Raw genomic sequence first — 26,276 nt, forward strand, 5'->3', positions numbered from 1 at the left:
ATTTATTTCACTACATGAGAATGGCGTGAGTTACTATGAGAATGTTATACGAAGAATATACAACGCGTGGCTATAAAGCATAAACATGACGACAAAAAGCTCTACCGGTCTTTCTAAAAATACTCTTTGTAACGGATGGACCGAGGAAGAATAACAAATTAGAATCATTGAACTCATTATGATTATTAGGCAAATGTAATCCTAAGAAGTTGCAAAGCAGATGCTTTTTTTTTTTTTTGGCAAAGTGTCCCATGAACACGCGTGCGTCACGTGCCAGCTACCCGGAAAGGGCAGACTTGTAATTGTGGTGGACAATGGAAAAAATAATTTTAGTTGCGGATTCCAATTCGCTCGGCAGCCACTGAAGTCTCCTTTCATCGTTCTGGGTTTCCTCCTCTCTCTCTCCCTCTCTCTCTCTCTCTCTCTCTCTCTCTCTCCGTCTCTTTGCGGCCGCTGGAAGAAGACCGACGTAGCTTAGAATCCGTATGGTCCTCTGACGGAGATGAAGCAACAAACGGCGGCTAACCGAGCCGCTAAGCTCCCCTCCTCCACCTCCTGGTACAGTTGCCGCCGTGCTTTTCGTCCTTTTATGAGTTCCTCACCTCTCTTCTTTCTCCTCATAGGGGCCTGAGAACGATGGGTTTGGAGGACTCTAATGCGATCCTAGCTTGGTAATCCATGTTTTAGAAGTGGGGGGTTTTTTCCGAAAATAGATATGTGAGTCATCTTGTAGGTGGGAGAAGAGGAAGTGTTAGTTGGGTAACTTTAGGCACGATCGAAGGTTGGATTTTGACGGGGTTTTTCTGAGAAAATTTTGTGTTTTTTTCAACCAAATGGGTTTTGCGGAATTTGGTAGTTTATTGGTTATTGATTTCGACCATCTCATGATGACTCTTTTTTTTTTTTTGCGCTTGTCTTTGCAGGGGATTCTTGTGGTCGTTGAACGGGATTCGGAGTGTTCAGATATGGTGTTTCGTGGTCTTGGGTTTGTCCCTCTTCTTGCCTTGCGAGGGGAAGGAGAGTTTGGCTTCGTCCCTCGATGCTACTGGTTCTCGTGGCGATGAAGTTGCTGCGGTTAAGGGGCCGGGGAGCTCACCGGGGTGTTATCAGCTCAGGGATGCATGCGCTGACTCTCATTCCTTTTGTTTTTCATCCGCTTCAGTGGGTTTTCTTGGCAAAGAGGATGGCAGCCGAAAACTTACTCAAGAGGATGGCCGTTCTTCGGCTTTTAAGATGTCCAATGGAGGTGTTGTTATGTGTTCATTGGTGGATACAGAGAGCAGGATTGACGGGTTTCATCCACGTGACAAGAATGTTGGTGAGGAAAATGTGGCTTCATGTCAAGCCCCACTCGTTCCCGATTCTTGGATGAGGATGTCAAGTGGGGTGACGACTGATTTGGATGACCATTCTGGAGACTCTGCTCCCGCTCGTCTTGATGGTTCTTCGTCACCAAATCTTGAGATAAGCCCTCCTGTCTTGAACTGGGGGACTAGTGGCTTGTATTCTGCTTCTTTGGCATTCTTAACCGTGACAAACAGGAACAATGATAGTGTTTTGCAGGTATACGAGCCATTTAGTACTGATCCACAATTTTATGCATATGGCTCTCAGAAGTTATTATTAGTGCCTGGAGAGTCTGCATCAATTGCTTTTGTTTTCTTGCCCAGATGGTTAGGTTCGTCGTTGGCACATCTCGTTTTACAGACAAACTTTGGGGGATTCATCATTCAGGCTAAAGGCATAGCTGTCGAGTCCTCTTACAGGATAAAGCCCTTAGTAGGGTTTAACATCTCTACTCATCAAGGTTTGAACAGGAACTTGTCTATCTACAATCCTTTTGATGATGTTCTCTATGTTGATGAGGTATCTGTTTGGGTATCTGCATCTGAAAGTGCAAACCATTCTGTCCACACTGTTTGTCGTTTAGATGCATCACACCAGGCAATCGAGTCGAGCTTTTCTCTCGGTAATAAGGAATGGCATAGCATGAGCAGTGACGAGTTCAGACTGCCAAAGCTAGATATTAGGCCTCACAAGCAATGGGAAGTGCCTCCTCAGAACACCAAAACTGTTTTCGAGATTAATTTGTGGCCTCATTTTGAAGGAAAGGTTTTTGGAGCTATCTGCATGAAGTTATGGAACTCCACCGCAGATAGGACAAATACAATCATTATTCCTCTTGAACTTGAAGTGCATGGCAGGGCAATTTACAAGGACTCAACTGGTTCAGTTTCTGTTTCTTTTGATTCCCTTGTGGCATGTGATGGAAGAGGATCAATATTTTCCCTCTTGTTAAGAAATGATGGATTACAGTTATTAAGCATCCTAAGCATTATTGAAGATACAGAAAGTTCAAAGATTTTCGAGATCAAATACATGGAAGGGTTGATGCTTTTTCCTGGGACTGATACACAGATAGCTTTAATAAAGTTTACCTCTTTTGTGAATTCACAAACTATTGCATGTGAAATTCCTATCAAAAACTTCGTTTGCAATCTAGTAATAGAGACAAATAACTCCGCCAGTCCATTCATCAAGATCCCCTGCCAAGATTTCGCTAATGCCTGTTTCAAGTATCAAACTAGCTCTAATGATGACTCATATGTTGGAATGATATCACAGCAAGAGAAAGAAGAGTCTGTAAATACGAGAACAGGATCTTTGGGAAGCATAATGGAAGATTCACTGAGGGCGAAGGTAATTTAGCTTTCAATCTTGGTTCTTTTGTCTTCACAGTGCGCACTTCCATGCTCTTTTTATTATTTTTAACATAGAAATTTCCACACAGCTGTTTACAAACAAACTACATCATCTTTGTCAATTTATATTAAGTAGGAATATTCTTCTGTTTATCCATACTGACTTAACGGTGATGGGACAAAAAGCTTAAAGATAACAATGCATAGAACAATATTTGATAAATCATGAGAGTGAAGGAACAAGGATAGGTAAGTTTTGTATTTCTGAACTAAAATGCCTTCTGGGTTCAGGTCGTAAGCTTCTATTGATGGACCTTTGGATATGCCAATATGCATGCTTTTACTACATATTCTGTTTCAGTCTTAGGCCTTATGTTACATTCTTCTTGTAAAATGGAGGCACCTCTCCTCTTTTGTTCCATCAAAGTGACTTTTCATCTTCCCTTGTCTTTCTTTTTACTAGCCTTATCATCTCAAGTCAATGGATTGTCGCACAATGTTTGATTTGGCTTCTTTGCTTTGGAATTTACCTTGATGATTGTGTTACAGCCTTTCATGCTTCCTGGGCCGCTTACTATTTGGTATCAAGCAACACATTCCAAAGAGCTCCTGGCTCTTCATCAGACCAATTTCTTTGATCTTTTTTCTCCCTCTAAAATTGAAATTGTAAAATATCTTAGAGGATGACTATCTTGGGCATAATAATATTTGTTCCATTAGATGCGACCACTTTGTCTTAATAAGAACTAGCTCCTCTGCTAGATACAGACATGGTCTGTCTTGTTCTATATAATGTGTTGATTGTCTAATTATACGAGAAGGGTGTACAATGTCTCATCCATTCCCAATTCTCTAAAAGAGGTCTAGTTGACCGCCTTGTCTTTGGGACCTTCTGTAGACAGTTAGGCACATTGCTATTGTCCTTATGAATGAGCTTCCTATGTATTACACCGGTAGACACGTTTCTAGAAATGCCCCAGCTTCAAGTTGATCTATAAAATCATAATTGTATTGGGTCAATCTACTTCTTTAAAATCGATCAACGAAAAGGCTTGCTTACTCCTTAGCAGCGTGGCTTTCTCTTCTAACAGTAAATACTGATTTTTCTTGATATATCGTCTTCTTAGTAAGTGGATGTAGGGAATCTCTTCTGTTGCCAAGGGGGGGCAGACGTTTTTGGTCTTATATGCCTCTGAAGCTATTGCTCACCTCAGGGGTAGTTAGGAGCTTACAGAGGACTTTGGCCGCATATTTGAGTTCTTGTGTTTCTTTTGTAAGGAGTTTTTCTCTTTAATGGTCCATGTAGCTCTTATCAGTAACTGTTAGGTACTTCTACAAGGTGATACAGCATTGTTTTTCCACCTTTTCCAGCTAAAAGGTGTTTCTAACCAAGCTCAGGTTGACTTTTGACTGTTAATTGAGGACCATAGAGATTCTTTTTTTATTTATTGCACTGGTTTTTGCTGAATTCAAACTCATCTCTCTCAAGGGTAAACTATCTATGCCCCTAGAGCCAATAAATTCATATTCTATGTCGATTGGTGGGAACAAAATTGCATATATACATTAAATTGTTAATAAGTATCTTCAAAGCAGTTCACTTGTATTGACTTGGGAGATAAACAATCAAGCATGACTGAGAGTTGGACTAAATTCAAGTCAGCTATGATTAAGTTATCTTTTTGTGCTTATGCTGAATGCAAATTGCTAATGTAGTGATGTTGCTAGATGTAAAGTTATGAGATGGGTGAATTGGAAGAATTTCTAGGTTTCAGATTTCTTGATCTTAGAGATCAGAAACTGCTTAATATGTGAGATGTTTGTTTCAGTTTTGATGTCAACTAAAAAGAACCAAGTGAGATATCTTATACATTCATATCTCTTTGTATATCATCTCTTGTTCAGTATGTTAGATATAATCATCTTCCTTTTTTTCCAAAAAATTCTTTGCAGTCAAAACCCTTAAGTGCAGTTGAAGCAGACGATCTGTTACTTAGAAACTGGAGATCTCATGGCACAATGGCTGAAATTTCGGTTCTTAAGGATCACGAATTATTATTTCCTGCCGTTCAAATTGGGTCTCAATTTTCTAAATGGATTACTGTGCATAATCCAAGTCAAAGATCTGTCATGATGCAACTTTTGCTAAACTCAGAGGAAATCATCGATCAGTGCAAATCAGCTAATGACTTGTCTGACCATTCATTCTCAAGCAGATCTCCTGAAATTGACTCTACTGAAACTAGGTTTGGTTTCTCGATAGCTGATTCAGCTACAACAGAGGCATTTGTACATCCTTCTGGGAGTGCTTCATTTGGGCCTATTGTCTTTCGCCCTTCTAATCGGTGTGCGTGGTCAAGCTCCGCATTGATTAGAAACAACCTTTCAGGCATAGAATGGTTGCCCATTCGAGCATTTGGTGGGTCTCATTCTCTTGGCTTATTTGAGGGATCTGAACCTGTTTGGAAGCTAGAATTTAACCTCGATTTCCCAATCAATCGCAATATGTCACCATTACACCATACGGAGACCACCAGTCCTTCCTGTAATCAGCAATTATTGAAGGAGATATATGCAAAAAATACAGGTGATCTTCCTTTGGAGGTGAAAAAGGTTAGGATTTCAGGAACAGAATGTGGTTCGGATGGGTTTACCGTACAAACTTGCAATGGTTTTTCTTTAGCACCAGGAGAATCTGTGCGGTTCCTAATTTCATATCAATCAAATTTCGCTGCAGCTACTATTCACAGGGATCTTGAGCTGGCTATGACTACTGGCATCTTTGTGGTTCCTATGAAGGCAAGCATTCCAGTTTATATGCTTAACCTGTGTGGGAAGTCTTTCTTCCGGACGGTGCATTGGAAAGTGTTCGTACTAGTTTTTGCTGTTGCTGCTGCTTCGATATTTCTTTTGGTGTTAATTCGCACAATCCCATATTCTTTTTTGGTGGGCAGTGAGGAATATTATGTAAAACCTAACAAAAGCAGAAGTACCACAAGCGAGGCTGAGAAACCTTTTCTTCACCAGAGCACAAAAGCTTCCAGGTAACCTCTTTACTACATCATACTACTTAATTTTTTTTTGGGCACAATCAAGTCCATCAAAAACTTTTGGATTTTCAGGTCAGTAAAGGAACAAGAGAAACCTGAAGGAGATTTTGTTAAAGGATATCCTATACGTCAAAATGATGCTCTTGGTGGCCCCAAGAGGATGCAGGATAAGAATGCGATTGATCATCAAAAGAAAAATGCAGTTTCACCGGCAATATCAGCAATTAGGCCTTCTGATGACCTTGGATTAGCAGGAGCACCACAAAGTGATAATCTTACTATTAAGGTTGTTAAAGAAAAAGGAAAACGGAGAAAGAAAAAGGCTACTGGTTCAGGCTTAGCAGCAAAACTTGAAGTTTCAAGTAGTCACAGTGGGAATTCTACACCATCTTCACCCTTGTCCCCAAGTGCTTCTAGTCCAAAACAAGGTTGGCTTCTATCTCCTGAAAGGACTGATTATTCACTTGTTAGAGTATCAGAACAGAAGAATCAGAAGAGACATGATGCTGAACTTAATATGGAAGCAAGATTATCAGCAACTGAGAAGTGTTATGGGAATAATTGGTTGTCCTCTGTAAAGGAGCAGCTGCCTGCAACTCCAAAATCATCAGGAAAGCCTACTCTATTGGCTTCTGCCACTTTTCCAGGTCGCAATTGGCATTCACCTGGTGCTTCTTCTCCAGTATTCTTGGGCTCATGTTCTCCAATTGCTCCACATGCTCGGGCTCCTGGATCGACGCTCAGGAAGGATAAAACCATAAAAAGAGAGGAAAATGTTGTGCTTGAGAAAGAGTTCACCTATGATATATGGGGAGATCATTTTGCTGACCGTTTACTGGGTAAGCAAAAGGTAGCTTTATCAAAGGTGTTTGATGCTTCAGAAGGTGACTCTCAGAGTTTCTTTGCAAGAGAACCCCAGTCCCTCATGATGATGCCATCAGTACAACCTGTATCTCCTGGGCATGAATTATCCCCTAATGATGTAACTTTCCCTTATGAAATGAATTAGCGAGTTGCAAAATTTTAATTCTTTTGTGCCCTCCATTGATTTTCTTTTGTGCTAATCAATCTTCTCTCTTAGCAGTAGAAGGGAAAAAAGGAATGGAATAATTCTTACCTACTCTCAGTGTAACTTGAGACTAACTTATCCTTGCCATTTGGAGTAACACCCCCGTTCTGTCTCCATGAACTTAATCCAAGAGTTAACTAATTAAGATCCAAGAATCTCTGCATTCAAATAAATCAATCGAATAAACTGTCTTCCTAGAGATACAGATATATAACAGAGGATTTATTGCACAGATGGTAGATTGTGCAGCTGGTAGCTGTCTTTGGATTATTGTGGAGTCAAATTAATTTAGGGGATAAATCAGTGGCTTGTGCTTGTTGTCATAGGAGCAATTCCAAGCAGGTTCGTTGTGCTCGCGAAGGTTAATTTAGTGCACTATATGATGAACTACTTTCATTAGGAGTTCTTTGTTACTTTCCTTTTAATATTTTTGTGGTATGTGTACCCATCAGCTGTCTTTCGGTTTCATTCCTTAACCTGCATTTCTTTGGTCTCCCTCAGGTGGGATTCTCTGGAGAACCTGAATTGGGGGTACTGAAGTTGAACTACTATTTAATTTGAACTCTTGTGCATCTTTTTAAGATGTAGTTGCTCAATGGAAGAAGCAAAGGAGTGTCACTGAGTGATCTCTGTGAGTTTCTCTTTTTGGTCCATCAGTTCAGTGCACTAGTTACCATTATGATAGATATATATATATATATATATATATATATCCCAATGTTCTTGTCTTAAATTTTTGGAGATCTATGCTGTTGCAGTGTGAAAAGTTCAGTAATACATAAGCCATATCAATTTTGTTCTGAACTGAAAATCTCTTACATTTTCGGTGGAAATTAGTCCACTTGATAAATTATGAGTATGAGAGTACAAAAGTGTTTCTCTAGGTTTGGCGACTCTAGTGACTTTTACAGTGATATGAATAAAAACACTTTAATATGAAACCAATAACTCAACTGGCAATTTGTCTCTCTACTAAGGACTGGAGTGGCACATGCCGCGTCGATACTCTATTAGCATAACCTGTACTAGCTCGGCATGTCCAATGCCAGTTGAGCACACCCCAGTGTGCTACTGACATGCCTCTAATATAGTTTTTAGTTTTTTTTTATACGTACTTTAGGTTCTAATATGTGTGAAAGTCTACATCAGTCTTTTATCCTAATATAATATTGTAAATGACTTATTTTATTAAGGATATAGTAATAATCAAATAGAAATATGATTCAATACATAATATAACACATTCATTGATTGATAATAGTCTAATAGTTTGGGGAAAACATCAAATAGTTTCTAATTATACTAAATTTTAACTCAAAGTTATAAAATTTGAATTTAAATCGAACCTAGTTAATTTAACATGTTCCTACACCTATTTTAACATGTATTAATTTCTTATTTCTTAAAATTTGGGGCATAATTTGAGGGAAATCGAATGTTCCTTTTGATTCGTACATTTTAAGAGTACTTTTGCTAGATTTATAAAATGACTTACAAATGATTGGTTTAACGAAATTAATTAGATATATTATTTTTGAGTCTTTTTTACTTCACTTAATGAATTTCAAGTGGCACATAATGAGTGTTGTCTAATTCTATACCGTATTTGATGATACGGGTTTGAGATGAAGACCTGTTGGTCAGCATGGCTCGACATAGATGATACTATCAACACAACCCGTGCTAGGTGTAAGTAGGTCACTGGTACGACAACCCTTGCTCTCTACCACAATAATTTGGATTGGCTCAAAGAGTATCCATTTAGAGATGGTTTACATACTTTGTGGACACCCATGAAATGCTACCGTTAGTTCATCTTGAGAACCTAAGCAAATTTATATGCTGCAATGGAAAAAGAAAGTCCAGCATTAGAGGGAATAGAGGGACTTGCCACACAAATAAGGTTATGGAGGATTGAAGGGAAAGATTAGGTTATAATCGAATTGATGGCATGTCACCGGCTTCTGTCATTTTCAACATCGAGCCTTCAAAATTTGTGCAAAATTACTAGTCACAAAAACTGTAAGGCCACAGTTAGAGTAATATACCATCTTAGTTGCAGTTTTGGCTGAGATAACCCAAGAGCAACGTACCTCTCCATAAAGTTCTCTAGGCATGGAAATTGTCTAGAAGAGGGAGAAAGATGATAAGTGATTTGTCTTCCTCTCTAAGGCATATTTAAGCCAAAGTGCAAGCTTAAACTTATTTAATTCAAACTATACAAGTGATATTGTATGTAAGAACTTAAGATCCTCTAACGTTTTATGGTTTATCTGTTAACTGAAACTGCAATTGCTATGCTTGTAAAGCCAATGAAAAGTATAGCACATTGGCACAATTTAAAGAAAATAAGGAGGCAGCTAAGTTGAAGGGAGAAGCAGGTGCAGATAGTTAATTCAGTAGATATAACCAGTATAAAGATTCCAAAAGATGCTAAGTAACACAAGAAATGTCTTCTGTGCTAAGCAAATCGAGAACAGTTTGCCTAATTATCTGCATAAGTATCTGGTTCAGTAAATTTGGTCTCACTTTATTGTGGTTGTTTTAGTGTATATCATTTCCTTCATTAATTTCTGATCATTTAATTTTTAATTAGTTCATTTACATTTACATTCACCATTCAAGTTTTAGGCGTTTTTTCTGAGATTTAATGAATTTTTGTTAATATTCGACAGCTCATTGCATTGCATCTACATGAGTAGCCATCTTTTTTTGCACTATATGGCACTACACCACGCTGCAGGCTTGCATGTAAATTATTCTTTGCTTTTAAGGTTGATTACACAGATGGAACAAGCAGTATGAGGTACAGTGAAGAACTAGTCACAGTACAATTATCATTCTACTTTTTGTGTTGTTGTCTATCTTTTGTGTGGTCTGTGGTCTATATACATCATTTTCATCTTGCTTAGGTCTTCTGAGAATTGTTTACACGCTATATGAATATGCACTGTCATTTGCCTGTGTATTTTTCTTACTCCCCTTTCTTTGGCCATTTGTTTGCACAAAGTATCCCCCTACCTAAGACTTGTGTTCCTCTTAAGGTTCTAAAGAGAGGAGGCGCATACAAGTTCTCATTACACTCAGACATGAACTGCTACTGACTACTGATTATTATTATTATTTTTTTATTTATTTATTTTTTTGAGAGGAAGATGCTATTAGATGTATTTTGCCGGTCTTTTTGTTTCTAATGAGTTCATGTTTGACAATGAACCATATTAGTTGTTGTAATTTGTAAAGGGACATCTGGACTTTTCTAAGAAATATGAATTTTGATGTATTCTAGTTTTTGACAATATGATGGCAACAGCAGTTAATACATATATATATATATATATATATATATATATATATATGGAGAGAATTGTTCATGTGGTGCTTAATTCATTCTTTGCTCTCTTTTTTTTCAGCTAGAACCGTAGAAGTTGAAGCAAGTAGACTTGCAAAGTGAGGAGTATTCTTATATAGATGGTCTCTGGCCGAGTTTTGTTTTACTTTGTTTTTCCTTTTTAATACTTTTTCTTTAATATTTTGAACTTGTAGGCTATTGGAACGGGGAAAAAAGATCACTTTTTTTACTGTCAGACCATGCTCGCTATTCCCTGCAGGGCTGCAGGCCACCAGGAGAGTTTAGGCTGCAATATCCCTTTTGTTACCTTGCTGTTGAGGCCATTAAGCATTCTTACATTTCCCACTTTGATCTGTCATTATCTACATCAATATGTAGCATTCAGCCGGGATATCACTCTTACATTGGAAAAATATCAATGGCAGGAAGAAGTTATGAAACAAAAGTATGGAATATGTCCGTTTATTTAAGAGAAATAAGAATCTCATATTGTCCAATTAATTGATACACTCAGTAAATCTCTTTAATCATTTGAGGACTATCCCATTGGTAATAAGAGTATGAAGTTATCATACAGTTCAGCTCAATTGTATGCACACGGTTTTCTCGATAATTATCATAAAATCCTGGTACTGTTGTTTGTTCGTCCAAATCTTTTGAATTAAAAGGAATGAGATCCGAACCATGCTTCACGATGACCTGCATGAAACTGATATATTGGAACGCCGAAATGACCATGGGATCATAAATCGTACGAATTGGACAAATAGGTGCATGAGGAAGGTGCTTAAAATTACCTTAGCAAATGACCCTTTAATCTAATAAAGGATTAAATTGTGCTGATGGAGAGGTGTAACTTGTTTCTGCATTATGAACACTTCAGCAAGAGCAGCACTACTTTCTACAGTAGGCTCCATCACTTCAGGTGTAGACTAGAACTATCATCACCTTCACCTCCATCCATGGAACTGCCTTCGCGAAGGCAACATGTGATGGCTCCTAACATAGTCCGGAGATGTCATCAAGTGGCTTGAGCTCTTTGGAACAGAGTGAGATGAAATATTTACATTAGGATGGCTGGTGTAGTTTCCTCTGTTGAATGTCTGATGTAGAACTCCCGAGTCATTGGAAAAATCTCCCAGATTGCTAGTGGGGCCATGATAATTTCCTCTATTTGCATGAGAGAGCACTATGTTGTTAGTTTGATGCATTTGCCAGTCTGCTGAAAAGTGATGATCATTGTAGATGGGATTCATCTGGGGGAAAGAATGCTGCATATGATTTGCATTTTCATGATAATTGACTTGTTTCTTATGCTGATCAGATGAATTGAAACTTCTTCTCTTGTAAACTTTCTTATTTTCTGTCCGACCATTATATAGAGCATTGCCATCAGAAGCATTCGGTTTCTTTCTTCCATACGCAACTTCACACTCTTTCTTTCTACGTTTCTTGGGAGGTGATTCCTTCTTAGAGGGTTTTCTTGGGCGTTTGGAACCTGTTTCAGACAATGAAAGACAGAAGATGTTCACAAAAGTTCTATCCAGGACAAAAGAATAAATACTCTAGAGAAATATATTCTACTTCACATTTAAGATTTTTAGAAAAAAAGTATAAAAAAAAACTATGGAACAATTTCTGGAATTAGTCCTAATCCTCTTTCAGTTGCTAAGGATAAAAATTTAAATGCAAAAATGATCAGTTCTCTTTTTTGAGGTACCAAGGAGAGAGAAGGGGCTGTTGTTTTAGACAAAACCCAAAGGCAGAACAATTCCGTGGATGATTATTATTTTTCACAGAATCAATGGACACTTATTTCATAGGCAATAATATACTAGCTAATCTGTATTTTGCAAATTACTTTTGAAAACCAATCAGGATAGATAAGCCTAACTAAATCCCAATATTAAAAAGTATATCGGTGCTAACTGAATCCCAATATTAAAAAGTATGCAGGTGCTAATATCATTTGCGAAAGAAGTCATGTTGTCTTCTCCAGAATGGTCGTGCAAACATTTAGATATGGTCCCAGTAGAAATGATTAGGGAATGAGTATTGAGGCTTGTGCCCAAGTGAGTGCCTATTGGTTTCTAGGATAGATGTTACCCTGTTCCGCAAACCTAGCTTTCGCAATAGCTCGAACATGCCTTGCTTCTGCTCCCCTTTTGTGCTTCTCTGCTAGAACCTTTGATCTTGCTGCTTCATTTTGCCAATGCTACAATAGATACAAAGAAGTAGACTGTCTTATGATGTTGACAATCATTGAATCATTTCAGAATTGCAAATAAAAAGCCCACCTGATGACCATGTGAATGAAAGGGAGGAACAAAAACAAACAGGGCAGGAATTTTCTTAGGAAAGTTTCAAAGATTTTCATTCTCTCTTCAGAGCATCATTTTTATCAATGAAGCTCTTAGCGGTTTGCTGTTTAAGGCCCACCAGATGATTATTCATGTTTTGATCAGAAAAATATCTTTTGTGCTAACATGATAATCTAGTTAATGAAAAATCAGTTTTTCTGAAAAGAAAGCTCCTTACCTGACGGAAAGTCTTTAATCTGTAGAGGTTGCGTCCCTTTACAAGCATAGGAAATAATGGTGGCAATGCCTTTACACCCTTGCTCCACAGCACTTCAACCTTAACCAAAGAAAAACATCTATATGGTATGATTTGGGTTGACGTTTTATCAAATCATAGACCTTGTCCTTACAGTAAAAGTGTGCTGTTGTTTGTCTGCACCATAACTTTCCTTCACAACTCTTCCTGCAACTGTTCGTCTTCCTATAATATCTGCACTCCTTCTGACTAAGTTGAACCTGGTCAAAATTGGAAGTCACATTATCAAAAATTGTCTCAAAGAGCAATATCTTTAGACAGGCTGTGCAAAGCACATCAGAAAGAAGTAAGCAACGTACTTCTGATAAACCTTCTGCTTGAACAGGATGACATCACCCTGACATACATCACCTGCTTGGTGGCAAAATGCCTTCAAAATGATTTCTAGAAAAACAAGTGTCCATCTTGAATACATTACTGGCTAATCATTATACCTGTACAGTTAATGCAAAAGGAAGATCTTGGATAGAATTCTTCACCATTACCATGTTTAATCCTGAGCAGAACAAGAAAAGGCAGTTAGAATACAACTGCATAGAGAAAAAAAAATAGAAAAAAAAATGATGTATCTGTCAGAATCATTTCCATACTAACGAAACTACATAATTTCAACCCTATGCATCTCAAATAGAAGGCAATAAACGGTGCACTCCTGCATACAGCAGGAAGAGACCTAGTATTCCATCATTGGATCCGAGTTGCCAACAAGGTTCCACTGCAAATGTGGATAGACTCATTTTGTGTAACAGATTCCTTGATAATATCAAAGATGCATCTTTGACAAAGGATAAACCAACTAGGTGGAGTACCACTAGAGCTCTCAAGTAGAGATAATCACATCCCAAAGCAAAGATTAACCTCCAGTGCTCCAGAATTCTTTCCAGACATGTAGCTTTAGTACCACTCAGCCTAAGCTCATGCTTCTTCAAATAGGCCTTGCACTCCTCCAATTTCAGATGATCTAGACTTTTCCTTCCTACATGAAAGTAAGATTATATGAGATGCAAAGCTCCTTGTTTAAATGATTATGATATTCTACTTTCCTTATGATAAAACTTCTACGTCTTAGGCATTGCATTTGCATGTTTGCTAGGATATCAGAATATCACCTTATTACTTCATATCACCAGTTAAAATTATGAATACTAGTTGGGGAATTTATCTCTAGTGAAACCTAAATGAAGTGCATTGCTACACACGTGTAATTTGCAAGACAATATTATTTACAGTAAAGAATTTAAATATATAGATGCAAATCTCGCATCAACCTATTAGTCTACTAGCTGAATCTACAAACATGACACTATAGTAATTCTGTAACAAATAATGCTTTTCTATTGTAAAATAACAAGAAAGAATGAAGTCTTAGGAAACGACAGACATATAACTGCTGTACAGATGCTTAGACTAATTTGCTCATTTGAAAGACACAGCAAATTTTTTTTTTCAGAATAAAAATAAAAATTGAAACTTAGTTTTTGACAGTTGGAGAGTATTAGACTGCACATAGTAAATTTGATCTAACTAGACGAAATACTGCACTGTACTAAACGAAATCTCATCTACCTTAACGTAAATTACAATTTAATGAGATAGACTCAACATATCATCTGCCTAAATTTCAAAATCATCTGTTGCGACAGGGATTTAGTGGTTCTTGATTTGAGACATCGTGTTACTTCACTCGATAAGATCTATGCGCTAAATGAAATTAGAATCAACTTACAGCTAAGACGAGCATCACGATATTGAGTTGATAAGACCATTCAAATAACTATCAAACTGGTCATCAAGAAATCTACAGATGAGAATAGATAAAGATACAAACGTACTACGGAGGAGATCGATGACTTTGTTGCAGACTTCATCATCTGGAGGCTTCCCATCCATCGACTCATAATCGCGTTCTTCTTCTTCCTCCTCGTCATCGAATTCGTCCTCTTCTCCGCCGTCATCATCGTAGTCTTCGTCATCCGAATCGTCTTCTTCTTCTTCTTCTTCTTCTTCTTCGGATTCGTCATCTTCTTCCTCGGAAGAGGAGACGGAGACGACGACATGCTTGCCCTTATTCTTGGGAGCAGCAGCGGTTGTCATCCTAGCCGAATAAATTTGGAGAGGAGGAACAGAAATAGCCGTCGCGCTTCACCTTCAAATTGTTCGATCTAATGCCACAAAGAGATTTATTTGCTCTTAGTCCTCGGCCTACGCAATAAATATTCGACCAATAAGCTTGATATGGGCCGTACGGAGACTACTATCCACCTAGTCTTGGGCTTTCAATTAAGCTTGTTGGGCTACAAAGTAGTATATAGCCCATTTATTTATTTATTTTTATTAACATTTGCTAAATTATTTATAAGCTCCTTATTATATTCTGAAATAGAATCTCTGGAGATTTAGACACTTCTTCATACTGATCAATAATTTTCCTATGCAAGCAGGGACTTAATTTTTAACATCTAAGATGGAAGAACTCTTAACGTAAATAATACTTAAAAGATTCACATATAATCATTATCGTATTGAAACATTACAAGTACGTACGTACGTACGTTGACTTATTCTGATATCAACTAGATCATAATATTTAATTAAACAGACACATGCAACTGTAATCACGCATTCATTTGCCTTAGCCTTCTTTCATCTGAGAGCAGTTTGGCAAAGCGTGTGAGTTCTTCGGCATTCGTTTCTGCTCCATCTACTGGCTCATATACTCCCTTCTCCAGATTAACCCTAGACACTGGCTTCTGGAGGAGGCTTTCGCCAATTTGAATCAACTTATCCATGTTACTTCTCGTTGTGACATCCACCGAAGCTACATCGCCCTCCAAGGTATCATCCTGTACGTTTCATATATTCATTAGAAACCATATTAATTACTCCCGATAAGCACATTTATCCGTGAATAAACCCATATATTGACGTATGTATATAAAATATACTGGCCTGTATGCGGATATAGTTCTTCTCGCAATGGAGAGCTTGGAAGAGAACAGATGCATGGATATCCACCATATCGGCACTGGCTTGAGAAAATATATCGACCAAAGGAGTCATACCATTGTTGTACAACCACCCAAGAACACCCCATTTCGCCGCATGTTGTGAACTATATTGTCCGGCTTGCTTCGCGGAACCCGTGCCTAGAGAGATGACAAGGAACTTGCCGTAGTCGTTAGGCTCGATCGGAAGAAACTTTGGGTTATCTCTTACTACCTCCTTTGTAACTTGCGACATGGCTAACAAAGTCTGTCAATTAATCAATTGTTGCACATTAAGAGCTAGAGGCAACTTAATTAACCTGAGCTTCGTTGTTCTTTTCCTTTTGTGCATGATAAGAACTTAATCTCTAGCTAAACCTGAGATATATCGAGTTGAATAGAAGTACTTACTGGATTGTTTGCTGCTAAGCCACCATCAATTAGATTGAAATGTCGAAAATGATCTTCAGATTTATCGTCTTCTGTCTTGAAATAGTGCGCAGGAAGATAAGTGGGAGCTGCAGATGTACTGATGCAAATATCCGACAGAAGAGCATCCTTAGGAAGCACATCTTTTGCCTGTGCAAAATTAATACAAATAATTGTATTAGAAATTTATAAGAGGAATAAAAGGAGATTATTCTGATGTATATATATACCTCAAAGGTTGAGAAGATGATAGGTTGAAGAGACTTGACGTCGAAGGTCGGAATAACCACATTGGTTAAAGTTCGACTAAGCTTCGTATCCTTGAGCAAGCTTTGTATTATTGAGTGCAGGTATTTACCATTATATTTTGGTCCCGTGACTGCGGCTACCAAATTAAGTGGTTTATTTAACAGCCCACAACTGCCAACAAATAGATCATTAAGATTAACATATATATTAGCCCTGAATCATTTTAATAGGCTTTAATCCAATTTGTATAAATCCTATATTTGAAGTTTGACCTCAAGATCTTACGTACATGTTATATGTACCTTAGCTGTTCTTCTTAACTATATATGAGATTTAATATATATATATATAAGATGATGTAGAGCCTCTTTCATATTTGGATATGCTAAACTTAATTTCATTTAATTAAGTCATCAAGCAATTCTAAATTAATAATGGAAAATAGTATTTTTACAATGATGAATTTGGTAGATTAGATCTGCAAAAGGATTCTAACAATATTTACAGAATTTGCTCATAAGAAAAAAATCAAAATTTATCTTAATAATTGATATTTCTTAGCTGAAATATCAGTATACTAACTTTCTTTGAGGAAATATCTTTCGCCCGTGCTCTTTGTAAAACTCTTTAATTCCATTTGCATGGAAAAGTGGCCGATTATTATCGTCTGGGGCAGTTAGCATAGCAGTCACAAGGCCCCCAGTGCTTGTTCCAGCAATTACATCAAAGTAGTCTGCAATCCTTGCATCTTCTCCATCAATTTCCTACGAGTAGAAATAATATCATATGATAAGCAAGACTAGTTCCAGAAAATAAGAATTAGAGCTTTTAGTAGATATTTCGCCTGCAGCTTCTTCTCGAGAAAAGCAAGTATTGTTGCCGGGATAAGTCCCCTTATTCCACCACCATCAATGCTTAGGATTGTAACCATCTTCCCCTTGCAATGAGGAGGAAGCTGCGTCGCAGGAGAGGAATTGCTACTGCTAGCCATGAGTAATTAATCGTGAAGAGAATAGAGAAGATAGAGTTGAAATATAAAGGTCGAAGAGAAAGAAAAAAGGACAAGCTTGGATATTGTATCCTTGGCTTATAATGCATATATTTGAGTTCATGATTATGGTATTTATAGGCATGGAGAAGGATACGAATTAATGATGAAGTGCAGAAGACTAGGCCTTGCTATATATTTGTTAATTATCTACATACAAGAAACGTGAGCAAGAACACAAAGACTAACTTCTTTTTCTCTATCTCAGTAATTGTCGGGTTTTAGTTTCGATCTGAACCCTTTAACAATAAAGGAGATAAAATGGATGCTTCAATCCAAATTATTTGGAACTCGTCTATAATATTCCTTTGTTAATTCTAATTAGTACAAGCTGGAATTCGTTAGTCTAAATCTTCTGATGTTGCTTCACAAACAGAATAAACAGATGTATTTGATTAGCAAAGATTACGTTTTAACATTTGGTCAGAGCTCATTTAATATGTAGTTAGTAGAACACGCTATCCATGACCTAATCAAACCAATGTATTTAATTAAGTTCTTTATCTAGAATAATAAAACCCACTTAAAATAAAAAAATTAAGCTATCTGACAAGTTAAGAACTATTCAAACTCTCCAACAACATAATTGTCATGGATGACTTGAAACTTAGTTTTATTTCCGGTGTTACAGTATGTATTAGATATGGACAAGTAGCATTTAATCCATTAATTGGAATAAAACAACCAAGAAGCCTCATAATTAAGTCGTTCATAAGCAAGTTATTTGCATCTTTGATGGCGTCAGTCATGCTATATTATTTACGTTGGCGATCACGCTAACTACTAGATACTAAGTATTATGTAAGGAATCATCATCTATGGAAGCTTTTTATACATGCAAATACTTGGTCTTACTTCTACTATGGTTACATGAATCCATGAATCTGCATATTATGCTATGAGTAATTCCTACGTAACTTAATTGGTATTGAACTATGAACTACTGTATTGTAAATAGTATTGTGAAGTTTACATAATTGAACTTTAGAGTGGGGTACTGCTTCTCTTACCTTATGTTATATAAGATAGTGTGAGATAACTAGTCTGAGTCATATCCAGCTCATAACTTCGCATTCTTAAGAATCCCTGTTCTCCATAGTTTGTGCTGTCTAAGTCTTAATATAATATTCCTAAAGTTTATTACTCGAGGACCAAATAACAAACCTTAGGATATTTATATTTATAAACTCAATGATTATCCCAAAAGTCGAGGACCAACTTGATTGTGTAATGTGACCTAAGCAGAGCTCTCAGACATACAATTACTTGTGTAAGCAGTATTACTCTGACGATCAGCAATTCTCATCTAATTTTGGCGTTTGGATAAGGTTTAACTTCTAAAACTGGTAAGCTACTCTAATTTTTAAAACTTGAATAAGATAGTTTAAATCTATTTAGATATTTTTTTTAAAAAAAATGATGTAATTAAACAGATTTAGTAGTGTCAAGATTATACTTGATTGAAGTGATGTTTTTATATAGGCAAAATAGTAAATGAATTTTGTTGGTAAATGTAAAATAATTAAACGGATGAGGAGAAGAGAGAGAGAGAATAATAAATTTAAGACATTAAATCAGTTTAGTGCTCACCTAAACTACCTCCAAACTGAGAGCAAATCCTTTGCCTAGAGACTAATAAAAACCACTTTTAACAAAAATATATCTAGATTAAGCTATCTGCCAGTTAGGCCGATGAACTCATGACGGCTTATCAAACTCTCCAACAATTAACATATTATTATGGATGACTCTTCGTCTTATTTCAAGTATTACGATATTTTATTAGTTTACGAAACAACTAAGCAGCCTCATAACTAAGTAGTTTATAAGCTAGTTAGTTGCAATTAATATTAGTGGTCATATAATATTATCTTGATAGCGTAAGTCTTAGCTATTCCTTTTGACATGACGTTGTCCGCCAGCCAACTACTAATTACTCGGTAAGAAATATTTCAATATCAAAGCTTCAACACATGCAAACACTTATAATACCAAAAGATGAGGTCAACTTGATTATATTTTACATGTGAGTTAAGCTTTTTTAGACATAGAATTACTTGTGCAAGTAGTATTGGTTGTGACATCAGCAATTCTTTAGATAACTTGGAGCATCCTCATGTTCTGCATGCATGCTTAGCACTTTTAACATATTTTGAACGTTGAGAATTTTATCTTCGATTGACCAAACTTGGAAGTGGATTACACGCTACATACACAATTCTTTTTGTTTTAAAACCTTTTATGAAATAAAGACGAATAGTTATGAACAGTTATGTGAAGAAAGAAAAAGAACTGAAGTTACTAGAGCTGATTCAACTTTGAGTATAGGTTTACTTTCAAACCAGTTTAGTTAACCTAAACACCAGTTTAATGTAAAATTGATTTAGTAACAATCTACTTAAACTTATTCTTCTCTCTCATCTCATCGTCCACTTGTTGAATAAGAAAAATAAAATTTTATTATGGTATAAGCCTCCTTATATTAGTGTAATAAGTAAATAACTACTTATCTCAATATTAATATAGTAACACCTACTTCTCTCTTCTCTCATTTTCTAATCAATATTTTTATATTTACCAATTACTATTTTACTAAAAAAATATGCTCTCTCTTTCTTCTTTTTTCCATCATTTATCCATTAGCATATTTTAGTTATTTATAAAACTATCATTTTAAATTTATATCACATCAAATATAATAATATATGTACATTATACTAGTTTACAAAATATCATGTTATAATAAGCCATCTTATACTGCACTAAAAGTTAATATAGCTATACTATAACTGAACTTATTATCTGATTTACAACTTAAATAATATGTTTTTTTTTTCTAAATCGATTTAAGCTACATCATATATATATATATATATATATATATATATATATATATACTGAAATCCTCTTCCGTACACTTGTATTAAAGTGAAGTAATTCTGCTTCTCCGCATAACAGTAGATGTACTTAGTAGTACACTCTAAAGAAAAATATATGTGTTTATATATTTACTAATGGGAGAATAACTTCATTCATGTCATAGCCAATGAGCAAGTCATATGTATCCAATAAGATATCCCCTGAAAGAGTTATTTATTTATGTTCTTCAAAAGAAGATTATATATGCATCCATGTAATTGAATTCATGGATACACACGGAGCAGGGGAAAAAGGGGACAACCTAATGCCCCTTCAAAGAAACTTTTACATCATTGTTGCCGTGGTGAGCTTCTATTATCAAATATACCACACATGCCTCTTTCTTTTGGCTTCTAGCACGACTATTAAGGTTATGGTATATTTAATATAAACTTATCAAGCCATTGCCTGCCTTGCCTTAGATGGAAGTTTTTCCTTCTAATTTTATATAATTTTGGCTTCCGATTATCTCGATAGCTTTCTGGAATCGGAAAAGTTAATCTATAAAATTTCACCCTTTTCTTTTCTTTTTTTTTAAATAAAAAAGAACTATCATTTATTTTTGAGGGAAAGTCTGAAACATAGTCGACGGTTGTCGGAGAGAATTAGACTGCAAATAGTACATTTCACCAAGCTAGCGAAATGCTGCAATGGACTAAACGATTCAATATATCACCCGCCTAAATTTGTATCAAGATCGTAATTTGGAGATAGGGATTTGTGGAGATGGTTCCTGGTCTGAGATCTCGTGGTGCTTCGCTCGATACAAGCGCCACGAAATGAATTAGAAGACCATTCCAGGACTATCAAATTGGTAATCAAGAACACTACAGACTGGAATAGATAGAGATAATGGACATGCTACGGAGGAGATCGATGTCTTTATTGCATCGAATCGCATTCGCCCTCTGCTTCTTCCTCCTCGTCCTCGAATTCGTCCCCTTCTTCGCCGGCGTCATCCAAACCTTCTTCTCCTTCTTCCGGTTCGTCGTCTTCTTGCTCGGAAGCAGAGATGGAGACGGCGATGTGCTTGCCCTTATGCTGGAAGCAGCAGCGGTTGTCATAGTAATCGGAAAAAATTTGGAGGGAACCGGAATAGAAGGAATGAATAGTTGTCGCGCTTCGCCTTCAAACTGTTCGATCTAATGCCGCCACAAGAAGGAGAACAAGAACCAAAGCTAACAGGCGCTTCAATCTCTCTCTCTCTCTTGCTCTCTCTTATGAAACCTTTTGGAGATCCAGACGGTTTGCCATAGTGATTTAACGACTATTTTAGTTACAATGAAGCAAAATTAGGCTCATCATTTTATTAGCCGAAATGTGTAATTAATCATTAATTTGTATTTAGTGCTACGAGGACGATGGTGATGATTTGGATATCACATCAAGTGAAAGAAATGGTAATTCAAATATTAGTTTGCTTATGCTGTCGTCTACCAAGCTTGGCTTTTATAATCAAGATTTGGGATTAAGGAAGGAAAACTTCCAACTGTTTATCCTTTTAGTCTGAGTAGGCTTATGTATGGATAATGGTTCTGTATAGTTCAGAAATCACAATCATGTATTATTATGTGATGATGAGTACGTCCACAGAGATATGTGATAATGATTGTTTAGCTGTGCCTGGTTTCTTCTTGCTTACTCGAGTTCCTCATTCTTTAAAACTTTCTTTTAACTATAAGATATAAGATAAAATAATAATGGGTTTTCTGATCGAGATAAGAGTAGTTCCAATTGCATCAAGCCACTGATTCTGTAATTATGTTAATCTTTAAGATGGGATTCTCTAACGTAAATAATGCTGAAATTCGAATTCATATATATATATATATATATATATATATATAAAACCTCCTCCATGACTCGTGAGTGATAAGACTCAACCAGTAACGTAACGTACGTAGGGTGGTGGCATGTCTAATTGAAACTTAAAGAAGCATATTGGCATATTCTGCTACATAGCAGAATATACACCTGACATCATACATACCACAACAACAACAACTCGATGATATTAAACATACTGGTTAATCCTTAGCTTTCTTTCATCTGAGAGCATTTGCGCAAAGCGTGTGAGTTCGTTGGCATTCGTTCCTGCTCCATCTACTGGCTCATATACTCCCTTCTCCAGATTAACCCTAGACACTGGCTTCTGGAGGAGGTTTTCGCCAATTTCAATCAACTTTTCCATGTTACTTCTCGTTGTGACATCCACCGAAGCTGCATCGCCCTCCAAGGAATCATCCTGTACGTTTCATATAAATCAAAACTTATTCATCAGCAACCATATATGACATATTAATAAAGTTATCATCATTCATTTGGCTTCCGAATATATATATATATATATACCTGTATGCGGAGATAGTTCTTCTCGCAGTGGAGAGCTTGGAAGAGAACAGATGCATGGATATCCACCATATCGGCAGTGGCTTGAGAAAATATATCGACCAAAGGAGTCATACCATTGTTGTACAACCACCCAAGAACACCCCATTTCGCTGCTTCTTGTGCGCTATATTGCCCGGCTTGCTTCGCGGAACCCGTGCCTAGAGAGATGACAAGGAACTGGCCATAGTCGGTAGGACCGATCCGAAGAAAATCTGGGTTATGTTTTAGTATCTCCTTTGTAACTTGCGTCATGGCTACCAAAGTCTGTCAATTAATTAACCTGAGCTTCATTGTTCCTTCAAAAAATCTCTAGAATTTCCTTATGTGCGTGATATATAAGAACTTAATCTCTAGCTAAACCTGAGATATATAGAGTTGAATAGAAGTACTTACTGGATTGTTTGCGGCTACGCCACCATCAATTAGATTGAAATGTCGAAAATGGTCTTCAGATTCATCGTCTTCTGTTTTGAAATAGTGCGCTGGAAGGTAAGTAGGAGCTGCAGATGTACTGATGCAAATATCCGACAGAAGAGCATCCTTAGCAGGCACATCTGTTGTCTGTACATTAATTAATACGAATGATTGACTATGGATAAGTAACGAGAATCAGAAATTTTATAAGAGGAATAAAAGGAGATTATTCTGATATATATATATACCTCAAAGGTTGAGAAGATGACAGGTTGAAGAGACTTGACGTCGAAGGTTGGAATAACCACATTGGTTAAAGTTTGACTAAGCTTCATATCATTGAGCAAGCTTCGTATTTTTGAGTGCAGGTATTTACCATCATATTTAGGTCCCGTCACTGCTGCTATCAAGGTAAGTGGGTTATTTAACACCCCACAACTGCAAACAAATTAATGGATCATTAAGATTAATATCTTAGCCTGAATCATTTTTATTAGCTAGGCTTTACGCACACATATGTGGCAATGAGAATTATATCTCATATATTAATCATATTTTATATATATATTAATCATTAACACCTTGATACATCTGTTTCATTCTCTGAATTTATAGGAACTTGTGATATAAAATTTATAGATAATTAATATATATATATATAAACTAGATTTGAGATTCATAATATAAAAAGTTTGATTAATCATTATTTTATAATATTTTAAACCCATAAGACTATTTGGATACAAATACGAATTTGGAATTAATCTGACTAGTTTTCACCCCTAAACTTAGCTGTTTTTTTTAAAAAAAAAAAACTATGAGACTAAATATATAATTTTGCATACATGCGATTACCTGCTAAACCTTCATTAAATAAAGTCATCACGCAATCTAAATTAACAATGAAAAGTACTTGGTGGCAATGAATTTGCTTGCACATATACGAATAATTCATATTTCTTAGCTGAAAAGAAAAAAAATCATCATACTTACCCTTTTTGAGGAAATATCTTTGGCCCGTGCTCTTTGTAAAACTCTTTAATTCCATTGGCATCGAAAAGTGGCCGATTATTATCGTCTGGGGCAGTAAGCATTGCAGTCACAAGGCCCCCAGTGCTTGTTCCAGCAATTACATCAAAGTAATCTGCAATCCTTGCATTTTCTCCATCAATTTCCTACGAGTAGAATAAATATCATATGATAAGCAAGTCTAGTTCCAGAAAATAAGAATTAGAGCTTTTAGTAGATATTTCACCTGCAGCTTCTCCTCGAGAAAAGCAAGTATTGTTGCAGGGATAAGTCCCCTTATTCCACCGCCATCAATGCTTAGGACTGTAACCATCTTCCCCTTGCAATGAGGAGGAAGCTGCGTCACAGGAGAGAAATTGCTACTGCTAGCCATGAGTAATTAATTGCGGAGAGAATATAGAAGATAGCGTTGAAATTAAGCTAAAGGTGGAAGAGAAGAGAATGCTATGTATTTGAGTTCATGATCATAGTAGTTATAGGCATGGAGAAGGATAGGAATTAATGATGAAGGCCATGAAGACTTGGCCTTGGTATTTCTTAATTATCTACCTACTAGAAACATGAGCAAGAACACAAAGGCTAACTTTTTTTATTTAATCTCAGTAATGGATCGGGTTTTAGTTTGGATATGCACCCAGTTAACCTGTAAAGGAGAAAAATAGAAGCTTCAATACGAATTATTTAATTCGTTAGTCTAAATCTTGTAATGTTGCTTCACAAACAGAATAAACAGATGTATTAAGATTAGGTTTAATATTTAGTCAGAGTTCATTTTAATATGTATTTAGTACTACACGCTATTCAAGACCTAATTATCAAACCAACAAGAATAATAAAACCCACTTAAACAAAATCTCAATCAAGCTATCTCAAGTTAAAATGCAGACAAATTAAGAACTAGTCAAACTTCTCTTTCTGTCCTATTTCAGCTATTACAATATGCATTAGATATGAACAAGTAGCAGTTGATTAATCCATTGATCTGAACAAAATAACCAAGAAGCCTCATAATTAAGTAGTTCACAAGCAAGTTAAATTTGCAATTTTGATGGCGTTAGACATGCTATATTATTTACAAGCAACAACGCTGCCGATCACGCTAAAGTACTAAATACTAAGTATTCTGAAAGAACTCATCCATGGAAGCTTATTACACATGCAAATACTTACTTGTGGTATTACTTCTACTAGGCCGGGTGGGAATTAAAGACGAAGGCCAGAAGACTTAGCCTTGCTATTTAATTAAGCTATCTGCCAGTTAAGCACAGTAGCTTGTCAAACTCCCCAACAACTTAATTGTTATGGATGACTTGAAATTTAGTCTTATTTCAAGTATTAGAATATATACACTAAATACGAACCAGACGCATCCATTTCATCCATAGATATATAGTTTACAAAACAACCAATTAGCCTCATAGTTAAGTAGTTTATAAGCAGGTTGGTTGCAATATCAGTGGTCATACAATATTATATATCTTAATGGCATTGGTCATGCTATTCCTCATAACCTTAACATTGTCCGCCAGTAACTAATGAAGACTAAGTATATACTCGGTATCATAGCTTTTACAAATGGAAATAATTATTTATGGTATTACTATTAATGCGATGACATGATTCTAAGAGTTTCAAATTATGCTATCTGTCATTCCTGATTTCTGGTATTAAACCAGTGGGGGAGCCAAAATTTTCTATCGTATCGAGGATGGGGAAGGCAAAGTTGTAAAACTATACCTACAAATTTCATTTGAAGAAAATAATGAATAAAAAAGTTAACATGGCCACCTTTATAAATAAATATATATTCTTGCTCTTAATTAGGTTTTAGTAGATCTTTTATATCAACTGAAAATAATTTTCATAAAATTTAATTTTCGCTATCATCAATTTTTACATAATCCTTCATTTAATTATTATCATAAAACTTTATACGCCGATAACAATGCAAGTAAATATTCAAACTATATATTTTATAAATTTTATTAACTTTGAGTACATGATTATATATAGATTAATCATCT

The 26,276-nt window shown here is 36.2% G+C and overlaps 4 protein-coding genes across 7 annotated transcripts; 1 reads left to right on the forward strand and 3 right to left on the reverse strand.

Moving 5' to 3' along the window:
* Positions 1-362: 362 nt before the first annotated feature.
* Positions 363-7,135, forward strand: LOC140779686 (uncharacterized). Of its 3 annotated transcripts, none has more exons than XM_073124894.1 (4): positions 363-558; positions 924-2,700; positions 4,656-5,746; positions 5,825-7,135. In XM_073124894.1, the coding sequence occupies exons 1-4, from the start codon at positions 503-505 to the stop codon at positions 6,759-6,761; spliced, it is 3,861 nt and encodes a 1,286-aa protein (XP_072980995.1). In that variant the 5' UTR covers positions 363-502; the 3' UTR covers positions 6,762-7,135. The 3 variants fall into 3 exon arrangements, with proteins under 3 accessions (XP_072980995.1, XP_072980996.1, XP_072980998.1); XM_073124895.1 differs by lacking the exon at positions 363-558 and adding an exon at positions 579-671 and having other exon boundaries at positions 5,825-7,129; XM_073124897.1 differs by lacking the exon at positions 363-558 and having other exon boundaries at positions 1,409-1,563; positions 1,671-2,700; positions 5,825-7,120.
* Positions 7,136-10,619: 3,484 nt separating this feature from the next.
* On the reverse strand, positions 10,620-14,980 carry LOC140779687 (uncharacterized). Of its 2 annotated transcripts, none has more exons than XM_073124898.1 (9): positions 14,622-14,980; positions 13,648-13,765; positions 13,224-13,285; positions 13,089-13,140; positions 12,884-12,989; positions 12,712-12,810; positions 12,280-12,388; positions 10,971-11,671; positions 10,620-10,872 (listed from the first exon to the last, which is right to left on the reverse strand). In XM_073124898.1, exons 1-8 carry the CDS (start codon positions 14,881-14,883, stop codon positions 11,124-11,126), a joined length of 1,356 nt encoding a protein of 451 aa, XP_072980999.1. In that variant the 5' UTR covers positions 14,884-14,980; the 3' UTR covers positions 10,620-10,872; positions 10,971-11,123. The 2 variants fall into 2 exon arrangements, with proteins under 2 accessions (XP_072980999.1, XP_072981000.1); XM_073124899.1 differs by having other exon boundaries at positions 10,620-10,882.
* Positions 14,981-15,265: 285 nt separating this feature from the next.
* Positions 15,266-17,548, reverse strand: LOC140779688 (patatin-like protein 1). Its single transcript, XM_073124900.1, has 5 exons — positions 17,034-17,548; positions 16,433-16,622; positions 16,185-16,352; positions 15,739-16,041; positions 15,266-15,632 (listed from the first exon to the last, which is right to left on the reverse strand). Exons 1-5 carry the CDS (start codon positions 17,132-17,134, stop codon positions 15,405-15,407), a joined length of 990 nt encoding a protein of 329 aa, XP_072981001.1. The 5' UTR covers positions 17,135-17,548; the 3' UTR covers positions 15,266-15,404.
* A 4,762-nt stretch (positions 17,549-22,310) lies between these two features.
* On the reverse strand, positions 22,311-24,845 carry LOC140778995 (patatin-like protein 2). The gene is made up of 6 exons (XM_073123928.1): positions 24,479-24,845; positions 24,217-24,398; positions 23,472-23,661; positions 23,203-23,370; positions 22,771-23,073; positions 22,311-22,663 (listed from the first exon to the last, which is right to left on the reverse strand). Exons 1-6 carry the CDS (start codon positions 24,623-24,625, stop codon positions 22,433-22,435), a joined length of 1,221 nt encoding a protein of 406 aa, XP_072980029.1. The 5' UTR covers positions 24,626-24,845; the 3' UTR covers positions 22,311-22,432.
* Positions 24,846-26,276: the final 1,431 nt, after the last annotated feature.

The sequence above is a fragment of the Typha angustifolia genome, chromosome 15 (assembly GCF_048772165.1).
Source record: "Typha angustifolia cultivar Huaian chromosome 15, ASM4877216v1, whole genome shotgun sequence".
NCBI lineage: Eukaryota > Viridiplantae > Streptophyta > Magnoliopsida > Poales > Typhaceae > Typha > Typha angustifolia.

Excerpts from the sequence above, each read along its gene's own strand:
- LOC140779686 (XM_073124894.1), top strand. The coding sequence starts at position 503 with ATGAAGCAACAAACGGCGGCTAACCGAGCCGCTAAGCTCCCCTCCTCC. Across the intron at positions 559-923 it reads CTCCCCTCCTCCACCTCCTG|GGGATTCTTGTGGTCGTTGA; the intron begins GTACAGTTGCCG and ends TTGTCTTTGCAG. Across the intron at positions 2,701-4,655 it reads AAGATTCACTGAGGGCGAAG|TCAAAACCCTTAAGTGCAGT; the intron begins GTAATTTAGCTT and ends AATTCTTTGCAG.
- LOC140779687 (XM_073124898.1), bottom strand. The coding sequence starts at position 14,883 with ATGACAACCGCTGCTGCTCCCAAGAATAAGGGCAAGCATGTCGTCGTC. Across the intron at positions 12,811-12,883 it reads AACAACAGCACACTTTTACT|GTTGAAGTGCTGTGGAGCAA; the intron begins GTAAGGACAAGG and ends TCTTTGGTTAAG. Across the intron at positions 12,389-12,711 it reads GATTAAAGACTTTCCGTCAG|CATTGGCAAAATGAAGCAGC; the intron begins GTAAGGAGCTTT and ends TATCTATTGTAG.
- LOC140779688 (XM_073124900.1), bottom strand. The coding sequence starts at position 17,134 with ATGCTAACTGCCCCAGACGATAATAATCGGCCACTTTTCCATGCAAAT. Across the intron at positions 16,353-16,432 it reads TCATCTTCTCAACCTTTGAG|GCAAAAGATGTGCTTCCTAA; the intron begins GTATATATATAC and ends AATTTTGCACAG. Across the intron at positions 15,633-15,738 it reads AGAACTATATCCGCATACAG|GATGATACCTTGGAGGGCGA; the intron begins GCCAGTATATTT and ends TGAAACGTACAG.
- LOC140778995 (XM_073123928.1), bottom strand. The coding sequence starts at position 24,625 with ATGGCTAGCAGTAGCAATTTCTCTCCTGTGACGCAGCTTCCTCCTCAT. Across the intron at positions 23,074-23,202 it reads GCGTAGCCGCAAACAATCCA|ACTTTGGTAGCCATGACGCA; the intron begins GTAAGTACTTCT and ends ATTAATTGACAG. Across the intron at positions 22,664-22,770 it reads AGAACTATCTCCGCATACAG|GATGATTCCTTGGAGGGCGA; the intron begins GTATATATATAT and ends TGAAACGTACAG.